This window comes from Propithecus coquereli, unplaced genomic scaffold (assembly GCF_000956105.1).
Source record: "Propithecus coquereli isolate 6110/MARCELLA unplaced genomic scaffold, Pcoq_1.0 Scaffold14, whole genome shotgun sequence".
Lineage (NCBI taxonomy): Eukaryota > Metazoa > Chordata > Mammalia > Primates > Indriidae > Propithecus > Propithecus coquereli.
Genome location: NW_012138302.1, coordinates 16,499,919 through 16,522,084, shown reverse-complemented (window position 1 = coordinate 16,522,084; position 22,166 = coordinate 16,499,919). Strand labels below are relative to the sequence as shown.

At 52.6% G+C, this 22,166-nt stretch overlaps 1 protein-coding gene across 4 annotated transcripts in view; it reads right to left on the bottom strand.

Moving 5' to 3' along the window:
• TTC39A (tetratricopeptide repeat domain 39A) overlaps nucleotides 1–22,166 on the bottom strand; it is a 51,991-nt gene that overhangs the window by 14,206 nt on the left and 15,619 nt on the right. For 2 of the 4 annotated variants that reach the window (XM_012639359.1, XM_012639361.1), the window contains exons 2-11: nucleotides 18,075–18,179; nucleotides 10,298–10,429; nucleotides 8,932–9,008; nucleotides 8,072–8,139; nucleotides 6,402–6,466; nucleotides 4,241–4,340; nucleotides 3,316–3,381; nucleotides 1,799–1,907; nucleotides 1,249–1,316; nucleotides 1,110–1,169 (exon numbers count right to left, since the gene is read on the bottom strand). In XM_012639359.1, the coding sequence (XP_012494813.1) occupies nucleotides 1,110–1,169; nucleotides 1,249–1,316; nucleotides 1,799–1,907; nucleotides 3,316–3,381; nucleotides 4,241–4,340; nucleotides 6,402–6,466; nucleotides 8,072–8,139; nucleotides 8,932–9,008; nucleotides 10,298–10,429; nucleotides 18,075–18,179 (850 nt within the window). Of the gene's footprint in view, nucleotides 1–1,109; nucleotides 1,170–1,248; nucleotides 1,317–1,798; nucleotides 1,908–3,315; nucleotides 3,382–4,240; nucleotides 4,341–6,401; nucleotides 6,585–8,071; nucleotides 8,140–8,931; nucleotides 9,009–10,297; nucleotides 10,430–18,074; nucleotides 18,180–18,448; nucleotides 18,607–22,166 lie in introns of those variants that run through there. The other 2 variants (XM_012639362.1, XM_012639360.1) reach the window with 2 other exon arrangements.

Below are 22,166 nucleotides of genomic sequence, written 5' to 3'. Positions count from 1 at the left end.
CGGCCCCAGCCCCTCCAGTGCATGGTGATCCAGCCCTGTGCTAGGCTCAGGTCGGGGCTGGGGAGCCAGGGGATCTGGCCTCCTGTCCTGCATCAATGCCTAAATCTCACATGACCTTGGGCCCAATCACTGCCCCTATCTGGAACTCTAGTTTTTCAGTCAAAAAGTGAGAGGTCAGGGCCGGGCGCGGTGGCTCACGCCTGTAATTCTAGCACTCTGGGAGGCCGAGGCAGGTGGATCGCTCAAGGTCAGCAGTTCGAGACCAGCCTGAGCAAGAGCGAGACCCCGTCTCTACTAAAAAATAGAAATGATCTGGACAACTAAATATATATATATAAAAATTAGCCGGGCATGGTGGCGCATGCCTGTAGTCCCAGTTACTTGGGAGGCTGAGGCAGAAGGATCTTTTGAGCGCAGGAGTCTGAGGTTGCTGTGAGCTAGGCTGGCGCCACGGCACTCTAGCCCAGGCAATGGAGCAAGACTCTGTCTCAAAAAAAAAAAAAAAGTGAGAGGTCAGGACAGAGCTATAATGGAGGGGATAAGAGGCAGTGGAAAGTGGTAATATTGATAAAATAATGTTTGTCTCCAAGCAAACTCCAAAGGTTCCAGCAGTTTCCATGAGGTTACCTGGGCCTGAGGCATTTGTCCTGCCGCCTGCGGAATCACAGCTAGGGCCAGCTGGAGAGCCCAGAACCCCATGCTGCAGAGTCTGGCCTGGGCCTTGGCTTAGTGCTGGGGTCTCTGCTGGGACCATGACCCTTCCCATCTCTAACCCTTTTGACAGCTCCTGTCTACCCCACTGGCCATACCACTCTGCTCACCAACTGGCAGCCTGATCACCATGCCCTGAGCAGCTGGTCCATCCTACCTCTGCCTCCTCTAGCACCCTCCCTCTCCAGGGGCGCCACACTCCTTTATCTCCCTTCAAAAGCCCACATACCACAAATGCCACCTCCTCTCTTGTCTTCCTAAGTGCCTCTCCCACACTTGCCCTCTTGTTGGTTCTCTCTCGGGCCCTCCTCCCAGTCTTCCCTGTCCCTGAGTATGTCTGTGTGTGCCTGTGAGACCCTGAGCGGTCCTCAGCACTGGCCCGGACCCCCATCACTCACTGCGTCAATGTTGCCTTTAATGGCTTCAATCCGCCCAGCGAAGAATAGGAAGATGGCGCCCTGCAATGACACACACGTGGGTCCCTTGGGTCTGCAGGGTGCTCATGGACTGGGGTGCCAGGCAGAGGGTGGGGCTCACCTTAGGGTATCGATTCAAGTATGGCTTCAGGAGCTTCTCTGCTTCCTCGATGTTGACATTCCCAGTACCTTGAAGTGGGGAAGGGGGACATAACACGTCACCTCCACTGGCTCCTGCGATCCAACAACCCACCAGGGGATTCCTGGGGTCTTTATCTCCCCCTCTGTGAAATGGGGATAATAATTCTTCCTATCTCTGGGGTGATGTGAGGATTAAATAAGGTACTGCAGATAGCATGCCTGGCACATCACAGGGCTCAATAACCAGAAGCATGTGTGTGGCAAGGCTGTGCCCAGAACCACAAGGGGCTGCTTACAGCATCTTCATACCCTCTACAAGGTGGGCACAACCATGCCCATTTCACAGATGAGAACACTGAGGCTAGAACCCAGTCACACTGTGAGGAAGTGAGCAGGCCAGGCCCTAGGCCAGTTGATGAGGCTCTGCTGTTTCTGGTTTCAGGACCCTCATCCCCAGTCCTGGGGGCCTGAGCAGGGTCTGCAGCCCTTCTCCCTCTTGGCCCCAGGGCTCGCCCCACAGGGAAGCCTACCGAGCACAAAGGTGAGGAAAGTGTGGTAGCACAGCAGCAGCATGACACAGAGCACGGCGCGGAAACTGTGTCCTGACGCTCCCTCCTCCAGCTGCAGCAGCCCGTAGTCCTGGGGGACAGGAGGACAGGCTGAGACTCCCAGAGAGGGGCAGGGACCAGGGTGGGAGAGCCCTGGGACCCTGGAGGCTGGGTCAGCAGTGTGGCCCTGAGCAAGAGGTGCCTCTCTCAGTGCCTCAGCCACCTTCCTGGAGGGAGGGGACATTGCTGCCAAGGCCAGAACAAAGGCCTGGCCAGGCCTTGGGTGTCCCCACCTCCTCAACAGCCACATCCCCAGGCCTCCCTGCGTGCACCTGCTCGAACACCCTGCGGTGGGCACTGATGGCCATGCAGCCAGGTCTGGTCGGCAGGAGGAACAAGGAGGCCAATAACCCTGACCACAGGCCGAGGGCACAAATAGGGCCACGTAGACGGCAACCAAGATTTTAGGGGTCCGTGGACTGGCGTCAGGGAACACTGAGTCACAAGCAAGGGTTTTCCCTTCTCAGTTCTCCTTCTAGACTTCTGATGGTGCCCAGGAGAAAGCCCCCGTCCTGTGCCCGAGTGTGTGCAAACCCTCACCCGAGCTCCCTTCTTCACGGCAGCAGCCGGGGCTGTGCCTGGGCCGACCATGCAATCTAGCAGGGCTTTCCTAAGATTGCTGGGCCTCATGGTATTTATTTTTGTGATTATGTTCTTATCATGCCAAATAATATGGGTTTTCATGTAGCAATGTTTCTTTTAAATAAATTTCAGTAAAGATTATGAGTTACTTTTTTAAAAAGTATATAATATAAATAATAATACAAAGGCCCATGGAAGTGGCCAATATCAGCAAGGGCTAGAGAAATACACCTCTGGGAACACGTACTGGTCTACAGAAAGCCCCTTGTTTCACTGAAGAGAGGCTCAGAGGAGAGAGGGACTTGCTCAGAGTCACAGGGAGAAGGCCGTGAGGCTGGGCTGCCCAGGGCTCCTGACTTCTAGGCCGATTCTCCCCACACTGGACCTCCTCCACCAGGGAGCCCTCCCTGATCTGCTGCCTTTAACCCTCAGTGAAGCCTGAGTGATGGAGTTCTCTGCTTCCCCCTCAAGGCATCTCCCAGATGAGGTGGTAGCACCAGAAAATGGCCCTGGAGGAAAGGACTTGCTCAAGGCCTTGAAGTGAGGCGGTGTCTGTGGGGAGAAGGACCAGGCTCCTGATACCTGTAAAGTGCAGAGAATGTGACCCCAGGCCACGGTACACAGCTGCCCTTCACACCCAGCCTCACCCCAGAGCCTCTCCACCCTGTGGGGGGCAGGCGGGTATCACTGGTCTCATTCACCTGGAGAGAAGACGAGGCCCAGAGAGGTCTGGGTCTTGTCCGGGGGACTGAGCCAGGACTGGTACCCAGACCCTGCATCCCCTCAGCCCCACCCTGTCCACCCAGCTCCAGGCCTGGCCTTCAGTAGGTCGGGGGTGCTAGAAGGCAGGTGGTTACCTTGTTTCCTGAAAACCCCACAAACTCCAGCAGCCGCAGGATCCTCGTAGGCAGCATGGACAGCGTCTGCAGGGAAAGCGGCAGATGAGCACATGCAGAAGGTGCCCCAGAGTGGGGTGGGGACCTCCCCCACCCTCAAAGCTTACTCTTTAAACAAGCTTTACCTGGAGGGGAAGAGTCACCACTTCTGCCCCCGCTACTTTGGAAAGGTCCCCGCCACCTAGGGCCAGAGCTCTAAGTGTTGCCTGAGAAGCTCCAGGAGCAAGCACAGCTCTTCCAGGCCTCCCTGTCTCCACTCACACTGTGCCCTCTGCCTGGAATGCTCTTCCCCACCTGGGAGACTCCTGGGGATCTAAGGATCCAGCTCAAATGCTTACCCCACCCATGAGAAACCTTCTCCAAAGTCCCCCCAGGAAGAGGACGTGGCTCTCTGTCTCCCGTGGGTCATCAGCTGTTTTCAGGCCTGTCTCCTTCCCTGACACTGGTAAATGTTTAACCACCAGCTCTCCCGGGCAGAAAAAGCCCTGATTTATTGTGTTTGTCAAGCTGTGGTGCTGTCAAGACTCCCACCATCTTGGGAATGAGAGTGGATCATTGGGATAAAAAATAGAAACCAAAGGAAAGGAAAAAAATATTAAAAAAAAAAAAAAAAGACTCCCACCATGGTGGGTTTCAAGCTAACAACTTGACTTGAGAAGAAATGCACAGACGGACTTTGTGGAGCTGGCTCCAGCATGCACCCACAGCCCAGCTGGGAGCCCCTTAAGCCTAAGCCATGAGTCTGATTCATCACTGGGTCTCGATGCCCGGCACATGGCCAGCCATGGTGGCACTCAGCCATGACCAGGTGTGGGGCAGGGACGTGCAGGGAAGATTAATCCGGAGCCAGACACTGTGGAAATGGGGGAGAGGCACGCCCACTCACCAGGTTGAAGGCCCCCACACCGAGCTTCACCCCTCCTTCAAAGTGCCTGTGGTTCTCTCCCTTGCAGTAATGTGAAGACTGGACGAGGCTGTCCAGCTCCCTGCGGAGAGATACCAAGTCTTGTTTCAGCCACTTGCTGGGAGTTGGGAGGCAGGGCCCAGTAAACTCCCACCCAAGCTCATCTCCGAACTCCCTGGTAGTGGATTCTTAAAGTCCTGGTGATCGAGAGCTGATATTCAAGGAATTTCTAACCCCATCTCCCACTGTGATAACATACACACTCCTTACCCCTGAATTTCAGTCACACTGGCCCTAGTGCTCTCTGCCTTGTCCGACTTCTGGGCATTTGTTTGTGCTCTGCATTCTGTCTAGAACAGGGTTTCTCAACCTCGACACTACTGACATTTTAGGCTGAATAATTCTTTGTTGGGGAGGAGGCGGAAGGGGGGCTGTCCTGTGCATCGTAGGATGTTTAGCAGCATCCCTGGCCTCCACCCACGAGATGCCAGTAGCGTCCTCTCCCAAGCTGGACAACCAAAATGCCCCCTGACATTGCTACATGTCTCATGGGGAGCAAAACTGCCCCCCAATTGAAAACCACTGGGAGAACTCAAACATCCCCTCTTCAGGAAGTCTTCCTGGAGTCCCTTGGTTGGAATTCAACTCTCTTTCTCCTGGTCACCAACTGCACAGAGCTCACAGCCCAGCCCACATGGGGCAGGACAGAGGCTTTAGTGATGTGTCTGCCCCCTTCCTGGGCTAAGAGCATCTTGAGGGCTTTCAATCAGCAAGCACTGACTGAAGCTTCTCTCTGCCAGGCACTGGGAACAGCCGGGAGCAAAGCCACCAAGCTGCTGCCCCCATGGCACCCCCACTCTAGGGACAGACCCCCATCGAGTTGCTGTGAGGGTGCTTAGAGCCTCAGAGGAGAAGAATCCTGGGGCCTGACCCAGTCTGGAGATCAGGAGAGGCTTCTCTGAGGAGGTAACATTTGAGCTGAAGTCTGAAGGAGGAGCTGGGGCTACCGTGGTGCAGAAAGTGTTTCTGACAGAGGGAACAGCGTGTCCAAGGCCCTGAGGTGGGAATTAGCCTGGCATATTTGAAGAACTGAGGGGATGGCCAAGGGCCTGCCACAGAGTGAGGTGGGAAATGCGGCAAGGAGGGCAGGGAGAGCTCCAAGGAATGACTTGGCAGTGACCCAGGACTTGACTCTAAGGACAAAAGGAGCCTCAGGGGTTGGCACCGGTGGCCTGACAAGGTGTTCCTCTGCAGACATTGTTCTGGCAGCTGGGAGGAAGAATGAAGGGGCCAGAGTATTCGTCTGGTTTTCCAGACAATTCCAGCCCAGGCCCCCAGGGAACGTGGCATCCACATGCTGTACGGCACGGCACGTTGTGCCTCGGCAATACCTGGCAAGCAAGCTTGCAACGTCTCTGCAGGGAAACTGCCACATTAAATGGGGAAGATAACGATGATAAATAGTCTCAAATCAACTTTTAATGAAAAACAAGTTTTAATGCAAAACTTGGCAATGGGAAAACTGGGTTTTAAGAGCTTTTTTTTTTTTTTTTTGATTTGGGAATTGTAGATAAGGCATTGTAGAGCCATATTGAGTAAAAGTGCTCTGGACTGAATCTTCATTCTTTCATCCATAAACATGGCCTGTGCCAGGCCCAGTCTGAATTTCAGGGACCCAGAGATAGCATGGAAATGACCCTGGGCCCCAGGAAGCTTGTGTGTGTGTGTGTGTATGTACACATCATCCCTGTGTACTAGAGGGGTCAAGGAAGGCTTGCTGGGGAAAGTGGCATCTGGAATGGGCCTTAATAGATATGTAGTTCTATTGCTATTCCCTAAATGACTGTTCCTGTAGCTGTCTCCCTGCTCCCACAAGACCAAGCTGTTTGTGCAGAATCTGTGTCTTATTTTCCCCTAGCAGAGGGTCAGGCACAGAGTAGGCACTCAGGGGACCAAAAGAAATAGAGACAACCAGAAAACCAGGGGAATATTATTCCAGAAAACTGAGGTCCTGAGGGTGTAGAAATTTGCCTGAGGTCACATAGCATTCTAGCTTCCAGCCTCCAGTTAATACTCTCCTCCTTCCACAAAGCAGCCTGAGGGGGACAGGGTAGTGGATGCTGTGGCCCCCAGCCCCACTCACTTGTAGGTCTGGTAGCTGTTTCGAACTCTGATGCCGCCTTTGATGAAGCTCACCATGTTCTCATCCTGCGGGGAGGAAAGGTGCTGAGGGCCTGGCCCAGGCAGGTAGCTGTAGGCTTGAGATGGATCATACAAGGCTCTGGGCCTCGACTGCCCCTTCCTGTGCCCAAATCTATGAGGGACCCTGGGGGGATGGGGTCGGAGGTCAGCCAAAACAGGCTTCCCTAACCCTTGGCCAAACAAACCTCCAAAATGCCCATGGATGGACCAGAACCTCCCTTACCAGCCTCACAAGTGCACATACTATGTGCTCAGAGAGAGGCCTGGAGGGGACACTCCCGGTGGCTAACAGGGCCTCCCTCTAGGTGGTGGGACTGTGGGAAAGGAGGGGGATACTTATTTTTGGATTATGGTTTTTACAACAAGCAGGTATTTTATCACATTTATAACTGAAAGAGCCAATACCTACAGCCCGCCAGCAGCTCCACTCCAGATGTGCACCCAAGGGGAACAGGAGGACATGGGCTGTGGAAGTCACCTTCAAGGATGTTCATAACAGCCAGGAACCAGAAACAACCCAAATGCCCCACAGCAGCAGAACAGATAAACACACTGTGGTGCACGGTGAGGCTGGGTGAGGGGAGGGAGTCCCACACAGCAGAGGAAGCCCAATAGCAGCTAAAGCATAACAATATGCTGTTTAGACATGAATAGGAAGTGGATAAAACTACTTTTAAAAAATAGGGTGGCAGTGATAAACACAAAACTCTCAGTAGTGGTTCCCCTGTCGGGGGTAGGAAAAGGGTGGGGAGGGGCCCAGAGGGCGAGGAGAGCTCCGGCCAGTGTCTGTCCTCCAGCTGGGGGCATTGGGTGTTCATTATTTGTAAAAATATAATAAACAAACAAATAAAATAAAATGCATGATGTAATTATTAGAGTGAGCCCTAAACCAAGCATTAGGATTAATCCAATTCTAATCACCTGAGGTCCAAAAAGACAGAAAAAGAGCTAAGAAAAATAAACAGCACCCCAACACTAATGTGTAGATGTCCCTCTCCCCCCAATATATATATATACATGATGATGATATGATGACATGTAACCAGGCTTTCTGGTAACATCATACAGTGACAGTTCTCGAAATTCCCACTGTGTGGTGAAGAGATCTGGGCTCCGACCTGGTCAGACCCAGGTTCAAATCCCAGCTCACCATTTGCTAATCATGTGACCTTGGGAAAGTAACGCCTCTCTTCTAAGTCTCCCTCTGAGGTGAAGATTAAATAATAAATGTAAATGTTCAAAAAAGCAAACTGTAACATGTGTAAGGTATGTAAAAACCACACACCTGTATTATCATCAAGAAGCCTGGCACATCATAGGTGCTACAGCATTTGCTGAATGAATCAAGTGTAAAGTAGGCTTTGCGTCAATGCCTGTCACTACCATGTGACCTGGGCAGGAAATGCAGCAGTCACGAGGTAGAAGCAGCACCCTGGCAACGCTGGTGTGCGGGAGGTGAGGCCCATCCCCTCCACGTCAAGCCTGGCCAGGCTCAGGAGTGGGGGGTCACCGAGCATCAGTCCTTGCCTGGATGACAGGGGATGAGTCATGCTTGGACGTGGAGACTGACGTAAAATTCCCCGCCCGCTTGTTCCAGTAGGGCGCTCCTACCTGCAGGAAGGTCAGCGCTGCTCTCTGTAGCAGGCACTCTGCATAGCAGACCTCAGCGTGGATTTCCTCTGTGGGGAGAAAACCAAAGCCCCGTGGCCTCCTGGGACTCTCGGTAGGAGACTTAGGCCAAATCTACCTGATCCCACGTCCCCAAAAGCAAAGGGAGCCTGTGTCAGCACCTCACCCTCCTCAGCCCCGACAGCCTGGGCAATCTCCTTCAGAGCAACCCCCACTGTCTCCAGTCAGCTCGCATCCCCCTCATCTTCTGGTCCCCCCCCCACCACCCAGAAGGTCGGCACAGTCTCCTTGTTCCCCCAGCATCGCTGTAGACGCTGTGCACCCAGCACAATCAGATGTACTGTGTGGTGCTGGAACCTTCCAGGGCTCTCCCGTAACTGCTTGTGGTCGGCTACTGCTGCCTCCAGAACTGCCACATATGGTCACGGAACAAAGACATCCTACCGGCTACAACAGCTAAGACCACCTCTTCTGCCGTCAGCTGTCTCGTGTGAGCAGGTGAGCTGCTAGAACTACATCTCCCTCTGGTGCACACGCAATCACTAGGATGATTAATCAGCAAACCTAACTGCACACACAGTTCTAAGCACCCCTTGTCTGCGGAGCAAAGCCCATGACCTTGTGACAGCTTTTCCTTTCCTCGCCTTCCAGGCTCTCAGCCAGTCATGCTGCCAGGTAAGTGGGTCTCACCTGCCCCCCACACCCTCACCAGAGAGCCAGGGCCTGGCCCCCTCGGCGAAAACTGGGAGGATAACTGCCCTTCTGCCCTTCCTGCCCCTCCCTGGGCCTGGAGCCGGGCCGCCTGGGCTTAGCATGGTTGGGAGGACGTCCAGATGCCACACCTTCTGTGAACTGGCCCAGAGTGGGGCGGTGCACCAGGCTGCTGAAGGAATCTGTTACCGAAGACTTCCTCCGGTGCCTGGAGAGGAGAAAGGGGCCGGAGGTGAGGATGAGGAAGGGGCCACGCTTGGCTCTGTCCCTGTCTGCCACACTAGAATAAACTCCTAGAGAGGCAGCACTAGCAGAAATTCTGGCAAATGGTCTCTGAGCCTCGCTGTCCTCATTGGTAACACGGGGATAGTTAACACCGTATCAATCATGGGGCTGAGCATATAAAGCAGCCCCCGGCCAACCTGCCCCCGACGTAGCTGATGCTGTTCTCAGCAGTTCCCAGCCTTCCTAGCTCTGAGTTCCTCTGCCTAATGGAGGTCTCTTCATGCCCTGCCTGGCCTCTCACTCCTGCCCACCCAGTCTTGGTGCCTGTTCACCCTCCTGGTGTGCCAGGGAGTTTTTCCAAAAGGATCTGTCTGGCTGAGAACACTTACAGCTCTGCGCCGCCTTGAGGACACAGCCTGGCCTCTGGCTGTGCAGGCTCCTCCCACTGGATTCTCCACACACAGGAACTCCTGGCAGCTCCCCCAAGGCTCAGGCTTTCTCTCACCTTTGTCCCTGCTGTTGCCGCTGATTGGAGGCCCCTCTCTTCTTCCCTCCACCCTGGCCAGCTCCTAGGCACCCCTCAGGCCCTGGCTCAGGCATCATCCACCCCAGGAAGCCTGTCCTGCTCCTGTGGCGGGACCCCCACAACACCTTGAGCTTCCCTGCATCATGCCGGGATGTCACTGTCTGTGCCTGCCTCCCTGACCAGGCGGTGCAGGATCAGGCTGGTCCAGGTCTGATGATTTCCTGGGTCGTCAGTGCCCAGCACAGGGCCCAGCCCGGAGCAGGCGCGAGTGTGTGCCCAGTGAGCAATGGCTCCACCAGGGCACGACCACTCAGGGTCTGTCAGTGCATTCATTCAACCAGCAAATGTGTACCGAACACCAGTTATGCACCAGGTCCTGTGACTGGTGTCTTCATGAAGTCCCCAGGATAACCCTATGGTGTTTCATCATACCAATTTTACAGATGAGGCAAGTTGAGTCCAGAGAGGGACTTGCCAGAGGTCAATGAGTCATTAAGTGAAGGAGCCGGAATTTGTTTTCTCCCAATCAAGACTGGTCCCTAGAAGCTGCTTAGTGACTGGTTTAGACAACAATTCTAAGGCAGGGCTGACGAGGACAGCACTTAGCACTTGGGGACACAACATCTTAGCCACAGGAAGCAGCACGAATAGTGGCATTTTAGGCATTAGGATGGGCCAGGGTGACAGAAGGGTGGGCCTCACCATCTCTAATCCTCACCCCCGACCCCTCCCCTGTCATCCCCAACCTCTGACACAGTGACTGTGCCTCCTTCATCATGTTGCCGGCAAGTAGGATGTCCTGAGGGTCAAAGGTCATCATGGCCTGCATCTCCAGGATGGTGGCATACGTCAGCGAGTGGTACATGCTCTCCTTGGTTCTGCCAGAAAGAAGGACATTGAGAGCACCAACTCCTGGAACTCCATGGGTAGCTGGCCCTGGGTAGATCCCACCACCCCCTCCTCCTGCACGGGGGACAGACGGGACAGAGGTCCAGGGATGGGGAGGGCCTTGCCAAGGTCTAATCCTTTCACCGCTACTCAAAAGACCTCAGATCCTGGTCCCAGCTCCTCTTCTTCCTGCTAAGTGGCTCTAAGTGACCTTCCAGAGCTGAGCCCCAGTTCCTATCACCTCGGTAGGGGTGGCAGCAACACACTGCTGTGAGGACTGAAACAGGGCTTGGCAGCGCGCGGGCCTGTGGCGGCCCTTCCCGATGCTCAGGGCCTGCCTCTTGCCTTCTGCTCCCGCCTCTAGCAGGATGAGCCCAAGTCCTGCCTGTGAGACCCTGTTGATCCCCTGGGCACACCCCATGCCCACTCCCTGGACCTCCCTGCTAGCCAGCTGCTGCCTCTTCCTCTCTCATTCCGTCACCTGATCATGGTGCCCTCTGGTTGAACCTTCCTGTGGTTTCCACATCCCACGAGACAACGCCTGGGCCGAGGCCACAGGACGCCAGCCCTGCCCACCTCTCCAGCTCTCTTGTGGCTTTTGCTCCTCCCCCCAACCACCCATCTGGTCACACTCAAGATTGCACCCCTGCCCACTGAACCACACAGACTATCCACAAGGAAATCCTACTCTTTCCTCCTGCCAGCCTTAACCCATGCTGTTCCCTCAGCCTGAAGTGCCCTTCCCCACCTCCACATCCCCCCACTCGTCCGTCAAGGCCCTCAGATGCCTCTGAGGCCACTGGGAGCCCAGGGCTCCTCCTCAGAGACTGTGTGCCTGTAACGGAGGCCTCACCACACTGACCTGATGGCAGTGCAGGCCCAGCTCTCTCGCCAGACTATGGCACCTCAAGGACAGAGCCTGTGTGTGACACATCTCTGTCCTCAGCACCAGCGTGTCAGGGCCGACCAAGATGGCCTCAGGAAACCTTCACCCCTCCCCCAGCTCCCTGCTCTGCCACAGCCCTGGGCTTCTCAGCCACAGGGTGTGTTGGGGGCATTTATCCTAATATACGGAGAGGACAACAGGCAAGGAGGGATGGTAACGATGCCAGTCCCTCTCTGCACTTGGGGGAGTGATTTGACATAGCTGAGCCTTGGTTACTGCTTCTGCAAAATGGGGACGGTAGTGCCGGCCTGCCCAGGGCCCTGTGGGCCAGTGAGAGTGACTGGGGGAGCCCCTGCCTGGACAGGAGGCACTGGGCACCTCTCCGTCCCTCCCCCACGCCCCTTGTTAATTATTTATGAAGCTCCTCAGTGCCAGGCGTGTGCTGGGAACTTCAGAGGAAAGCGATGACTAGGGTTAATAGACTGTTTTATTGTAAGATCATGTGACCTTGTTCATTTTCCTCCCTTTCTCATGCATAAAACGCCTGTGAATTAAGTTGCTTTTTCACTTCTGGGTGACCCTCAGGTAGAAAACAGGGTCTGGTCTACCCCTCAACAGCCCTGGCCACCAGCAGGGCCCCTCCCAGGCCTTTGCCAGGACCACGTAGTTTGGGGGCAGCAGCTTGTGGAAAGGAAGCGGCTGGGTTCAGAGTCCCTCAGACTCAGGTTGGAATCTGGCTTTGCCAGTTACCAGCTATGTGACCCTCATACTTCTCAGAGCCTCTCTGAGCCTCAGGTTTCTTCCTGTAGAATAAATACAATAACCCTTCTCTCCCAGGGCTTTTCCAGTGGCTTAGGTAGGACGCCAAAGCCAGGGGCCACGAGACCAATGCTCAATAAATGTGAACCCTTGTCTAATCTCAATGGACATAAAAAAATTTAAAAATAAATAAATAAATAAATGTGAATCCCATGTCCTGCCAGGGTCAAGGGTCACTTCCCTGCATAAAACCTTCTCCTTGAGGAGGGGCTTCCCTGACAGCACACAGACCCGTCCCAGGCCTCTCCAACTCTTAAGCCCTTGCCTCTCTCTCCTCTCCCACCACAGGGACGTGGCACCACTGCCCAGCCTCACCTGCTGAAGCCAGTCTAGTGCTAGGCCCAGGAAGAGGGACAGCCCCACCCAGGCAGCTGGCAGACAAAGTGGAATTTCTAGTCTGAGGCCCAAGTTCCCAACATGCACCTGTGGCTAGGAAGCCTGGACCCTTCCTAGCCTACCACCTGGAAGCCCCCTAACTCTGGTCTGGACTGGGAAATGGGGTAAAGAGGTATGAAAACGCCCAAGCCTCAGACACCCAAGTTTAGTTTGCACTCTGTAAGTTTTTGTTTGCATATATAGCACCCAGACCTCTGAGAGCAACAGTCTCCTCACTCCTGAGCTGAACCCAGCTCTGGGACATGAAGCCCACTGGGGTCCCACCTTCTGGGCCCAGACCAGCTGTCAAGATGGGGAAGGTGCTGGAAGAGCCATCAGCAGAGCAGGGTGTTGGGGCTGAGGACTCCTTGGCCTCCTAGAGGGCAGCTAAGCCCAGTGGCCTCTAGCCCGTCCTTCCTCAGCTAACATCCAAGGTTCAGGCCTTGTTGGACACTTGTCAGCCATCCGGCCCTGCCTTGTCCCTACCATCTGGGGTCCCTGAGCCTGACCCGACCCTGCTGCTCCTTCCCAGGCCCGACCCACCCCAGCGCAGTCCCAACCTCCCTTTCAGAGGCCCTCTCAGGGCTCTCTAGGCTGGAAGGCAGAGGCAGTCCTTCCGTCTCTGCAAGTCTCTGCCCCTTCATCCTCAGTGAAGCTCCCCCTGCTCCACTTTCTGGTCCACCTCAGTGCCCCGCTCCCCAGTCCCAGCTGCCAGAGGACTCCACACCCCTAGTCTGCCTTGCATCGCCTTGCCCTCTTCCTTCTGGGACCTGCCTCAGCTTCCCACTCCTGACAGGCTGAGTGTCTCCATTTCTCAGATACACAGACCTCATTCACTGCCAGGCCTCTGCCCAGGCTGTTCCCTCTGCCTGGAAACACCCTCTCCACCTGGCTGACTCCTCATCCAGCCCATCTCAGCTTAGATATCACTTCTTCCAGGAAGCCCTCTGGGGCCAGCTTCATGGGCGTGTGATTTGTACTGTTGCACAGGGCTCTATACCTAAAAGGCCCCGTGCTTGGTTTAATTCTCTGCTATCACTGTCTTAAAATTCTTAATAATATTTGAACAAATGACCCTGCGTTTTCATTGTGCGATAGGTCCTGAGAATTATGTGGCCTTCCTGACCAGCCCCTTTCCCATGAGTTGGGGTCCCTGTGCAGCTCTCAGCACCCTGGTACGGCTTGGAGCCTCTCTGAGGCTAGGTTGTTATTGCTTGTTGCTTATTGCAGGTTTCACTGTTCCCCTGCTGGACCCTGAGAACAGCCCACGTCTTCCTCAGTACTGTAGCCCCAGCACCCAGTGCAATGCCAGGCCACGTGTTGCTGAATGAACTGGCGACGGTTGCCCAATCACCCCCAATCCCTGGATCACACCTTGACCTCATCCTCATCACACAGAATGGCTCTGCGTCTGGAGTCTTAAAGGAAGCCGCCCACCCTCCCTCCTCAACTCCCTGCCTTTCTGCACGCACGTGCTCTCTCCCTCCTGCTGCTGCATCCTCCCACCTCCAGCCTGTCCTCTCTTCCTGACCCCTCAACTTAGCTTCCTCATACCAGACCCTCTCTTGGCAAAATGCTAAGCCTTCCAACCTGCTGTTACCCCCAGTTAGGACCCCAGTCCAAGAGCCACACAACTGCCGGCTTTCTCCTCGCAGCCACTGAGCAACCCTGGAGAAAGCTGCCCAGCACAGACAGGCACACCCTGAGCCGGGGGCCACCAGCCTTGGCCGGCCCATTACGCTGTCCAGAAACACCTTTCCCCCCTCTCCTCATCATCCTCCCACCACCGCCTGAACCCTCACTCTCGGCAGGTGACTTTGCCTCATTTCTCAGAGGAATTCCAGGACGTGGCAGGGACACACCATGAACTTCCTCCCCCGCCCAACCCCACCCCAGCACACACAAGTCCCTGTGCACACCCTTTCTGCCTCCTTCACTCCCAGGGCTGGAGGAGGCAGGCTGAGGCCCCCCGCCCAAGGTAAACGCCTCCACCCTGCTGAGACTCAAGGTAGCACAGCAGTCCCAGTGTGGCTCAGACGGCCCTGGGGGCCTAGATTCGAATCCCAGCTCAGCTACGTACTAATCACAAGCATTGATTCATCAAGAAAAACAAACAGAGTGGCCTCCATGTTCCAGAGACAGTGATTAGGGACAGACAAGTGTGAGCAAAGTGGAAGTGGGGACAAGGCTACTCAAGAAGGGACACAGGGAAAGCAAACGGGGCGGGGGGAGGGAGTTGGTAAGCCCAGCCACCTCCCTGAGGAGCGAAAGAGGGATAACACCCCCCACTGCATCAAGTAGGACAATTAAATGAGAAATGTGTGTACAGTGAAGAGCAGTGAATGAAATGGGACCCCGACATCTTTTGAAGTTTCAATGGCTACAAACAGGGAGGGGAGGCTGTTTTTTAGCAAGAATTATTTTCTTTATGCCAGTGGTTCTCAATGGAAGTGGCGAGGACATTTGGCAATTTATGGAAACATTTTTTGGTGTCACAAGGTGGGGTCAATTTTATCCCCCATGAGACATTTGGCAATTGTTGGAGACATTTTGGGTTGTCGCAAGGTGGTGCGGCGGGAGTGTGCTGCTGACACTACTGTTGGGAGGAAAGCTATTAAGTGCAAAAATAAAGGAAAGAGCCTTTTCTGGAACAAGGCAGGGGTTAATATAAAGAAGCCGCACTGCTTTATATGTGAGGTCAAAGGTGGCCTCATGGGAAGACTGGATCCCTGAGGCGCCTCCTTTAGGACGTGGGTTTCCTTGCAGGTTTCCTCTTGGGGCCTGAGCACTGTGGGACTGCTCGTGGAGCGCCCTCCTTAGGCGAGGGAGGGCATGGAGGGGCTCAGAGGGAACAGCCCTCTTAGGGACCCTGTGGTGGGGACAGCTTGAGGGCCTGGGTGCAGCCATGGCATCTGGTTTTAATATTTTCTTCTGTGGTCTGACTCCCTTGTGTTGGCCCCAGGTCTGCAGGACAGTTTAGAGCAGACCAAGGTGTGGCCTGGTCTTAGCTGGGCTTTGGGAGGAGGAGAAAGGCCAGTGTCTATGCCTGGGGTGCACCAGGACAGGCTGAGCAGCTGTGGCCTGGGAAAGCCAGTTTCCAGTGCCCAAGGGTGGCTGTGGTTGGGGGGCCTGGGCCAAGTGAAGGACAGGAAATGACCAGGAAAGACACAGGAGCTGAGGAGCCTCCCAAAAACACCAGGAGGGGAACCTGGACCTTCAGTGCTGGAGCAGGATGTGGTTTGGACTGCCCACCTCAAGCCCGGGTCCCCACAGAGGGCAGGAGTGAGGTGTGGGGACAGCTACCGCAGGGACTCATTATGATCAGCACAGCCTGGAACCCCCACCCCACCCCAGAAGCTGGGCCACTGAGCCCAGGCAGGAGAGCAAGGGATCAGTGGAGAAACTGAACTGGTCGGGCTCGGGCACTTGTGCAAACCAGTCCTCCTGCCTCAGCGTTAGCTGTTCCTGGGGGCTTGGGAAAGCAGATCCGGTAGTGCAGAGGACAGCTGGGAGCTAAAAAGAAGGGTGTCGGGGAAAGCAGGCAGCGGGCTTGAGTAGACCCCGGCCCTCCTCCTTTCCCCAGTCTCAGAATTCAGGCTTCCAGGGGTTCTCTGTCCAAGCTAAGGAAGGTGGGATTCTTCTCTGGAGAAGCTAAAGCACGCCAGATGCTGACATCGGGGGGCCAGCTCTCTGCCAGCTCATCCAGACCCAATCCCACCATTTCCAAGGTGGCTCGGCACAGACTTTCCAGTTGGTCTCTGAGTGAACTTGTTTTTAAATATGACCAGACTGACAGCCAGAGATCAGTGGGTATTTGAGGAGAGCACCCCACGAGTAGAGGATATTCCCACCAGTAAACAGAATTCAGGAATACGGAGAAAGCCAAGTTATGCAGGAAAAGAATAAAACATTTTAAAAAGAGACAATATTCTGTGATGACAATAATGACAATAAATATATTAGAGTGCTTACTACGTGCCAGGGCCCATCCTAAGGGGGCAAATGCAGATATAAAGAAGACAGTATGTAAACCAAGAATGAGATGTTATGGGCAAAAAAGAACATTCAGATAAAGAGTGCCAGGAAATTAATCATATGATTATAGAAATAAGGAAAAGTTAACAGGACTCAATGATAAGGCTAAGAAAATCTCCTCAAAATCAGAGGGGAAAAAAGATAAAGAAATGCAAAAGGGCAGGCAGGGAAGGGGGCAGGGAAGAGGCTTAGAAAAGGATTGCTCCAGGAAGTCCAATTCCTGATGGAAAGAAAGCCCAGGAAAGGGAAACAGAAGATAGAGGGATTATACAAGAGAACTTGCTAGAACTGAGAGTCTCCACATAAAAATATGGAACGAAAAAGACCTTCATTCCAGCACATCACTGTGAAATCCCAGATTTTCACGAACAAAAGACAAGATCCTAAACATTTCTGGAGAAGAAAAAAGGTCACACACAAAGTAAGAAGAATTAGGGTTCTCACGGCTAGAAAACCTGGGAGCAATGTCTTCAAAATTTTGAGGGAAAAAATTGATATTCATGCAACTCCTTCTTAGGAAATTTCCAGAGGACATGCTCTGGTAAAATGAGGGCGGGGACAAGAGAGAAAGACCCAGGATCAAGGAAACAGGAGAGAAGCAAAGGGGTTCAGCAGTCAGCTGGGAGGGGGCCAGAAGACATGTGACAGGTTTCCAGGACCGCCTACTTGATATGTTTGAGCATTTTGTGAAAAACTGATGATAGGATAATGGGTTATAAAGAGTTAACGCTAAATGTATAGCAAATTAGGCAAACGGAAAACAAGACAATTATTAACTCCAGAAAGGAAACAATCTAATACCTACTTTGTCTCTGCAATGAGCATTAATTACAAAGCAATGACGATGCAAACACTGATTATCAATTTAGCCAAATACTGTGATATAATGACAAGAGGAGGATGAAGGGAGGGAGGTGGGGCAGGGGCATAGGAAAACTAAATTTTTGTCTGCCAATAGACAATGTTTAAAAGTGGTAAGCAACACCATTACACAGAGGATGAAGGTTAACAAAAAAGTGGTAAGTAAAAGAGGGAAAATTTTATGGTACAATAATTATATCTCAATTTTAAAAACTGAAAAAAGTGATATAAAAAAGGAACATAAGCACATTATTTATTTATATTTATAGAAACAAGGCAGTAAACACTAGAAGAAATGGCTAAGTGCGTAGCGTGCATTATTGCCCTAAAATGCTCAGGAAAGTAGGAACCAGGTCCTTAGTGCTTTCGGGGAAAATAAAGGGTCTGTGTTAGAGCTGACGGGAGAAACCCCAAGAGGATGCAGCATGAACAGGAAATCTAAGTGTGAAGAGGCCTCAAGAACCTAAGGCGAAGGAAGTCACAGTGACCTTGGAGAGGATTGTGGGATGGGGAGCCTGAGCCGTTTTTATGAGACTTCTCAGGGGTCATGGTGACCCAGAAAACTGAAGACATTCAGTGACACGGGGATCCTCCCCCACGAGACCTCTGGTTCTGCCTCGCCCCACACGCCCCCACCCCAACCAGGGCTTAGGCCTCACCGGGGCTTGAGGTAGCTGAGTGCTTCTGAGAACTGGTTGGTGAGGAAGAGGTCCAGGGCGGTCATGCACTGGTCCAGGGCCTCGTGGAGGCTGCTCACGGGAGTCCTGTGGGGATAGACACAGGGTGTGACCCTGGGGCCTCTCAAATCCCTCACAGGGCCCACTCAGCCTCCCTGGCTGGCCTTAGATGCCTGTCACAAGCTGCCCCAGGCTGCCTACTCTGTACTGGGACATAGGGACAACCTGGACTCGCGTCTTGGTGTTCTCAAGGATGGGAGGAGAAGCAGAAGGGGGTGTCATCTGAGATCTGATGGAGGGTGGGGAAGGGGCTGAGCACGGGCTATAAGGCAGCCTTAGGAATAAATTTATCTCACCTTCCGCAAGGGTAAAGGGAGTCTTTGTGGCCCTTCTGACCCATTGGGCTTTGCTGCCCCCCCTTGGGGGGTACAGCCCACCCACTAAATCCCTCTTCAGTCTCTCTGTCTCTCTCCTCCTTCTTCAGGTCTCCTCCTGTCCCCCAGGCCTGCATTCTAGAACCCCAGATACTGTCACAATGGGCTGTGCTGCGGGGGTGGGTGGGAGAAGCAGCCCCATAAGAGCAGCCCAGGGCCTTTCATACTTACCATTCTGATGGCACCTCCACTATACCTGACCCCTTTCCAGTCTTTATGTTTCTTTATACAGCTTCTATCACCCTTTGACATGATTTTGTGTATATGTGTGTGTGTGTGTTTAAGCTTCCAGAAGCAGGACTCTTGGTTTTATTTATTTAGTGCTTTATCCTCAGCACTTGGCATCTGGTACAAAGTACTTTTTTTTAGAGATGGGGTCTTGCTCTGTTGCTCAGGCTAGGGTGCAGCGACATCGTCAACTCACTGCATCCTCCAACTCCTAGGCTCAAGCAATCCTCCAGCCTTAGCCTCCCAAGTGGCTGGGACCACAGGCACATACCACCACACCTGGCTAATTTTTTTATTTTTTGTAGAAATAGGGTCTCACTATGTTGACCAAGCTGGCTTCAAAATGCTGGGCTCAGGAGATCCTCCCGCCTCAGCTTCTCAAAGTGCTGGGATTATAGGTGTGAGCCACTATGCCCAGCCCAAAGTAGGCTTTTCATAAATATCTGCCAGGTGAATGAATGAATGAAGGAAGGAATGAGTGAATGAAGAGGGTAAGGCTGGGAAAGCAAATCCCTGATTTTTCTAGGTCTCAGCTTTCCCATCTGAAAAATGAGAGATGAAATTAAGAGATCACTGAGGCCTGTCTATTTGATGGTCTTGATAATGCCTCCTCTCAAGGGGCCTCTTTTGAGTGAAAGAAGGTTCCAGAAGGGGGCTCAATGATCTCACTGAAGGGAAATCCTGTTTCCCAAAAGTTAGTTAAAAGAAATTCCCTTCTACACCAGGAAAACTCCTACACAAATCTCAAGGCCCAGCTCTAATGTCTCTTCCTCTGTGATACATCAGTAAATCTTCCCAGGCAAACTGAAACATGTGTTTTGTTCAAACTGAATTTTTGTTCATTCTCTCAAACCTGTTCTTCCCCCAATCTTTGCCATTTTCAGGAGTGACACCGCTCTACCCAGTTCCTCAGGCCAGAAATCTGATAGTCGTCCTTGCCACATGCCTCTCCCTGGCCTCCGTCACCTACTCCATCACTAACCCTATCCATTCTGCTTCCCAGCATCTCTTAATATCCACCCCTTCTGTGCCCAGTGCCCTGTGGTCCAGGCCACTACCACCTTTACCCAGTTTGTTGGAAGACTCCACCTTCCACTCCCGCCACCTCCTGTCCCTTCTCTCTTCTCCATTAGATCTTTTTATTCTATATTTCATGTCTCTTAACTCACTTCTTTACCATCTCATTATTCACTGTTAGATTCTGAGTAATTTATTTTATTATTATTATTATTATTATTATAGTATGAGACAGAATCTCACTCTGTTGTGCAGGCTGGAATACAGTGGCATCATCATAGGTCACAGCAACCTCAAACTCCTGGGCTCAAATAATCCTCCTGCCTCAGCCTCCCAAGTAGCTGGGACTACAGGTGAGCCCCACCATGACTGATTAATTATTATTATTATTATTTTTTTTTTTTGAGACAGAGTCTCACTCTGTTGCCCTAGCTAGAGTGAGTGCCGTGGTGTTAGCCTAGCTCACAGCAACCTCAAACTCCTGGGCTCAAGCGAGCCTACTGCCTCAGCCTCCCAAGTAGCTGGGACTACAGGCACAAGCCACCATGCCCGGCTAATTTTTTCTATATATTTTTAGTTGTTCAGATAATTTCTTTTTATTTTTTTTAGTAGAGACGGGGTCTCGCTCTTGCTCAGGCTGGTCTCGAACTCCTGAGCTCAAACAATCTGCCCGCCTCGGCCTCCCAGAGTGCTAGGATTACAGGCGTGAGCCACCGTGCTTGGCCTAATTTTTAAAATTTTTTTTGTAGAGATGGGGTCTCACTATTGCCCAGGCTGGTCTAGAACTCCTGGCCTCAGGCGATCCAGGTCGGAGCTGGGGGGAATATGCACATCTGCACAACTGTCCATCAGGCTGTGCATCTTTCTCTCCAGGTAGACCAAGTGAGAAGAAACTCTTCTTTGGTGGGGAGTGGAGGGGTCAGGGGGAGGTGTGTGTACAGAAGTGGGAGGCAGGCCCTTGGCTCTGGAATTGTTCAGAGGTTGGCATAAGCCACGGCAATGGGCTTGGCTTCCTGGGGCTGAGCTGATGGGCACTAGCTCAGGCAAATCCTTGGGTAAGAACCCATGCTTGAGCATGTGACCTTAGCTAAGTCACCTCTCTGCTGTGCTTCAGTTTCCTTATCTGCAGTGGGGGTAACAATCCCATTTTGAGGGCATTTTGAGGGCTCTTGGAGAGAATGCCAGTTAAATACTCAGGGCAGTAGGTGCTCACTGCCTCTTCATTGATCCACCCGACAGAGATGAATGGATTGAACATCTGTCACTAGGCTATGCCCCTGGGCACAGACAGACACTGTCCTGGCCTCATGAAGAGAGAGGCAGGGGCAGCTTTGGGTGGTGATAAAATGATAAAATTACAGAACACACTAGGAAACAAACCATGTGAGCAGCAAGCACCAGAAACAGGAAATAGCAGAATTAGTTTCCTCGAGAGTTCAAAATGCTAGAATTATGAGATATAGAATATAAATGTGTTTAAGATGTATAAAGAAATTAAAGATAGGCTTGAAGCATGGACCAAAATACTTCCCCAAATAATCAAACAGATTTGAAAAAGAACAAAGCAGAATTTCTGGAAATGAAAAATATAATCATTTCCATAATCAAATGGAAGTGGTAAAAAATTTAAAAAAATAAATATATAATCATTGAAATGAAAAACGCAGTAGACAGGATAAGTAGTATATCAGATACACCTAAAGAGAAAACTAGGGAAATGAAAAATCTAAAGAAATTACTCAGGCCAGGCGCAGTGGCTCACCCACGAATCTCCCGCTCTAGGCCAGGCCAGGGGTTGGGCCCTGGGGACTCAGAGTGACCCATACCTAGGCCTGCCCTGGAGGACTCACACAGATGCAGACAGAGGCAGTGGCTGCCAGCTCGCTCAGGCCTGCAACAGTGGGAATCACAGAAGAGGCCTCTAACCCCGCCTGGGCACTCAAGGAAGCTGTCTGGAAAAGACGGCAGTGAATTGAGGACGAGATGGAGGAAGAAATCCAAAAAGGGGGAAACAGTATGTGCAAAGGACTGGAGGCATGACACCATAGGAGGTACAAGTAATCTGGAAGAGCTGGAAGACAGAGGCCCTGGAGGGTGAGGCCAGGCTGGCTGGGGAGCTAGGCTGGGGACATTGGCCCCATCTGACTTAAATAATAGCATTAACAGCCACCCCACCTTCACAAAGAGAATATCACACCACTTTATCTAACTTGATGACTGCACACTCTTATCTGCAGCTGACAGATAAGGGAATGAAGGCTGTGTAGACAGGAACCTGGTCTGGCTCCTCCCAGGAGCCTGAGAGAAGACAGTGATGCTTTCTGCAGAAGCAACAGCGCCAAACCTTTATCGTCCCCTGGCTGCAACTGAGGCCCCCACTTCTCCACAGGCTGCC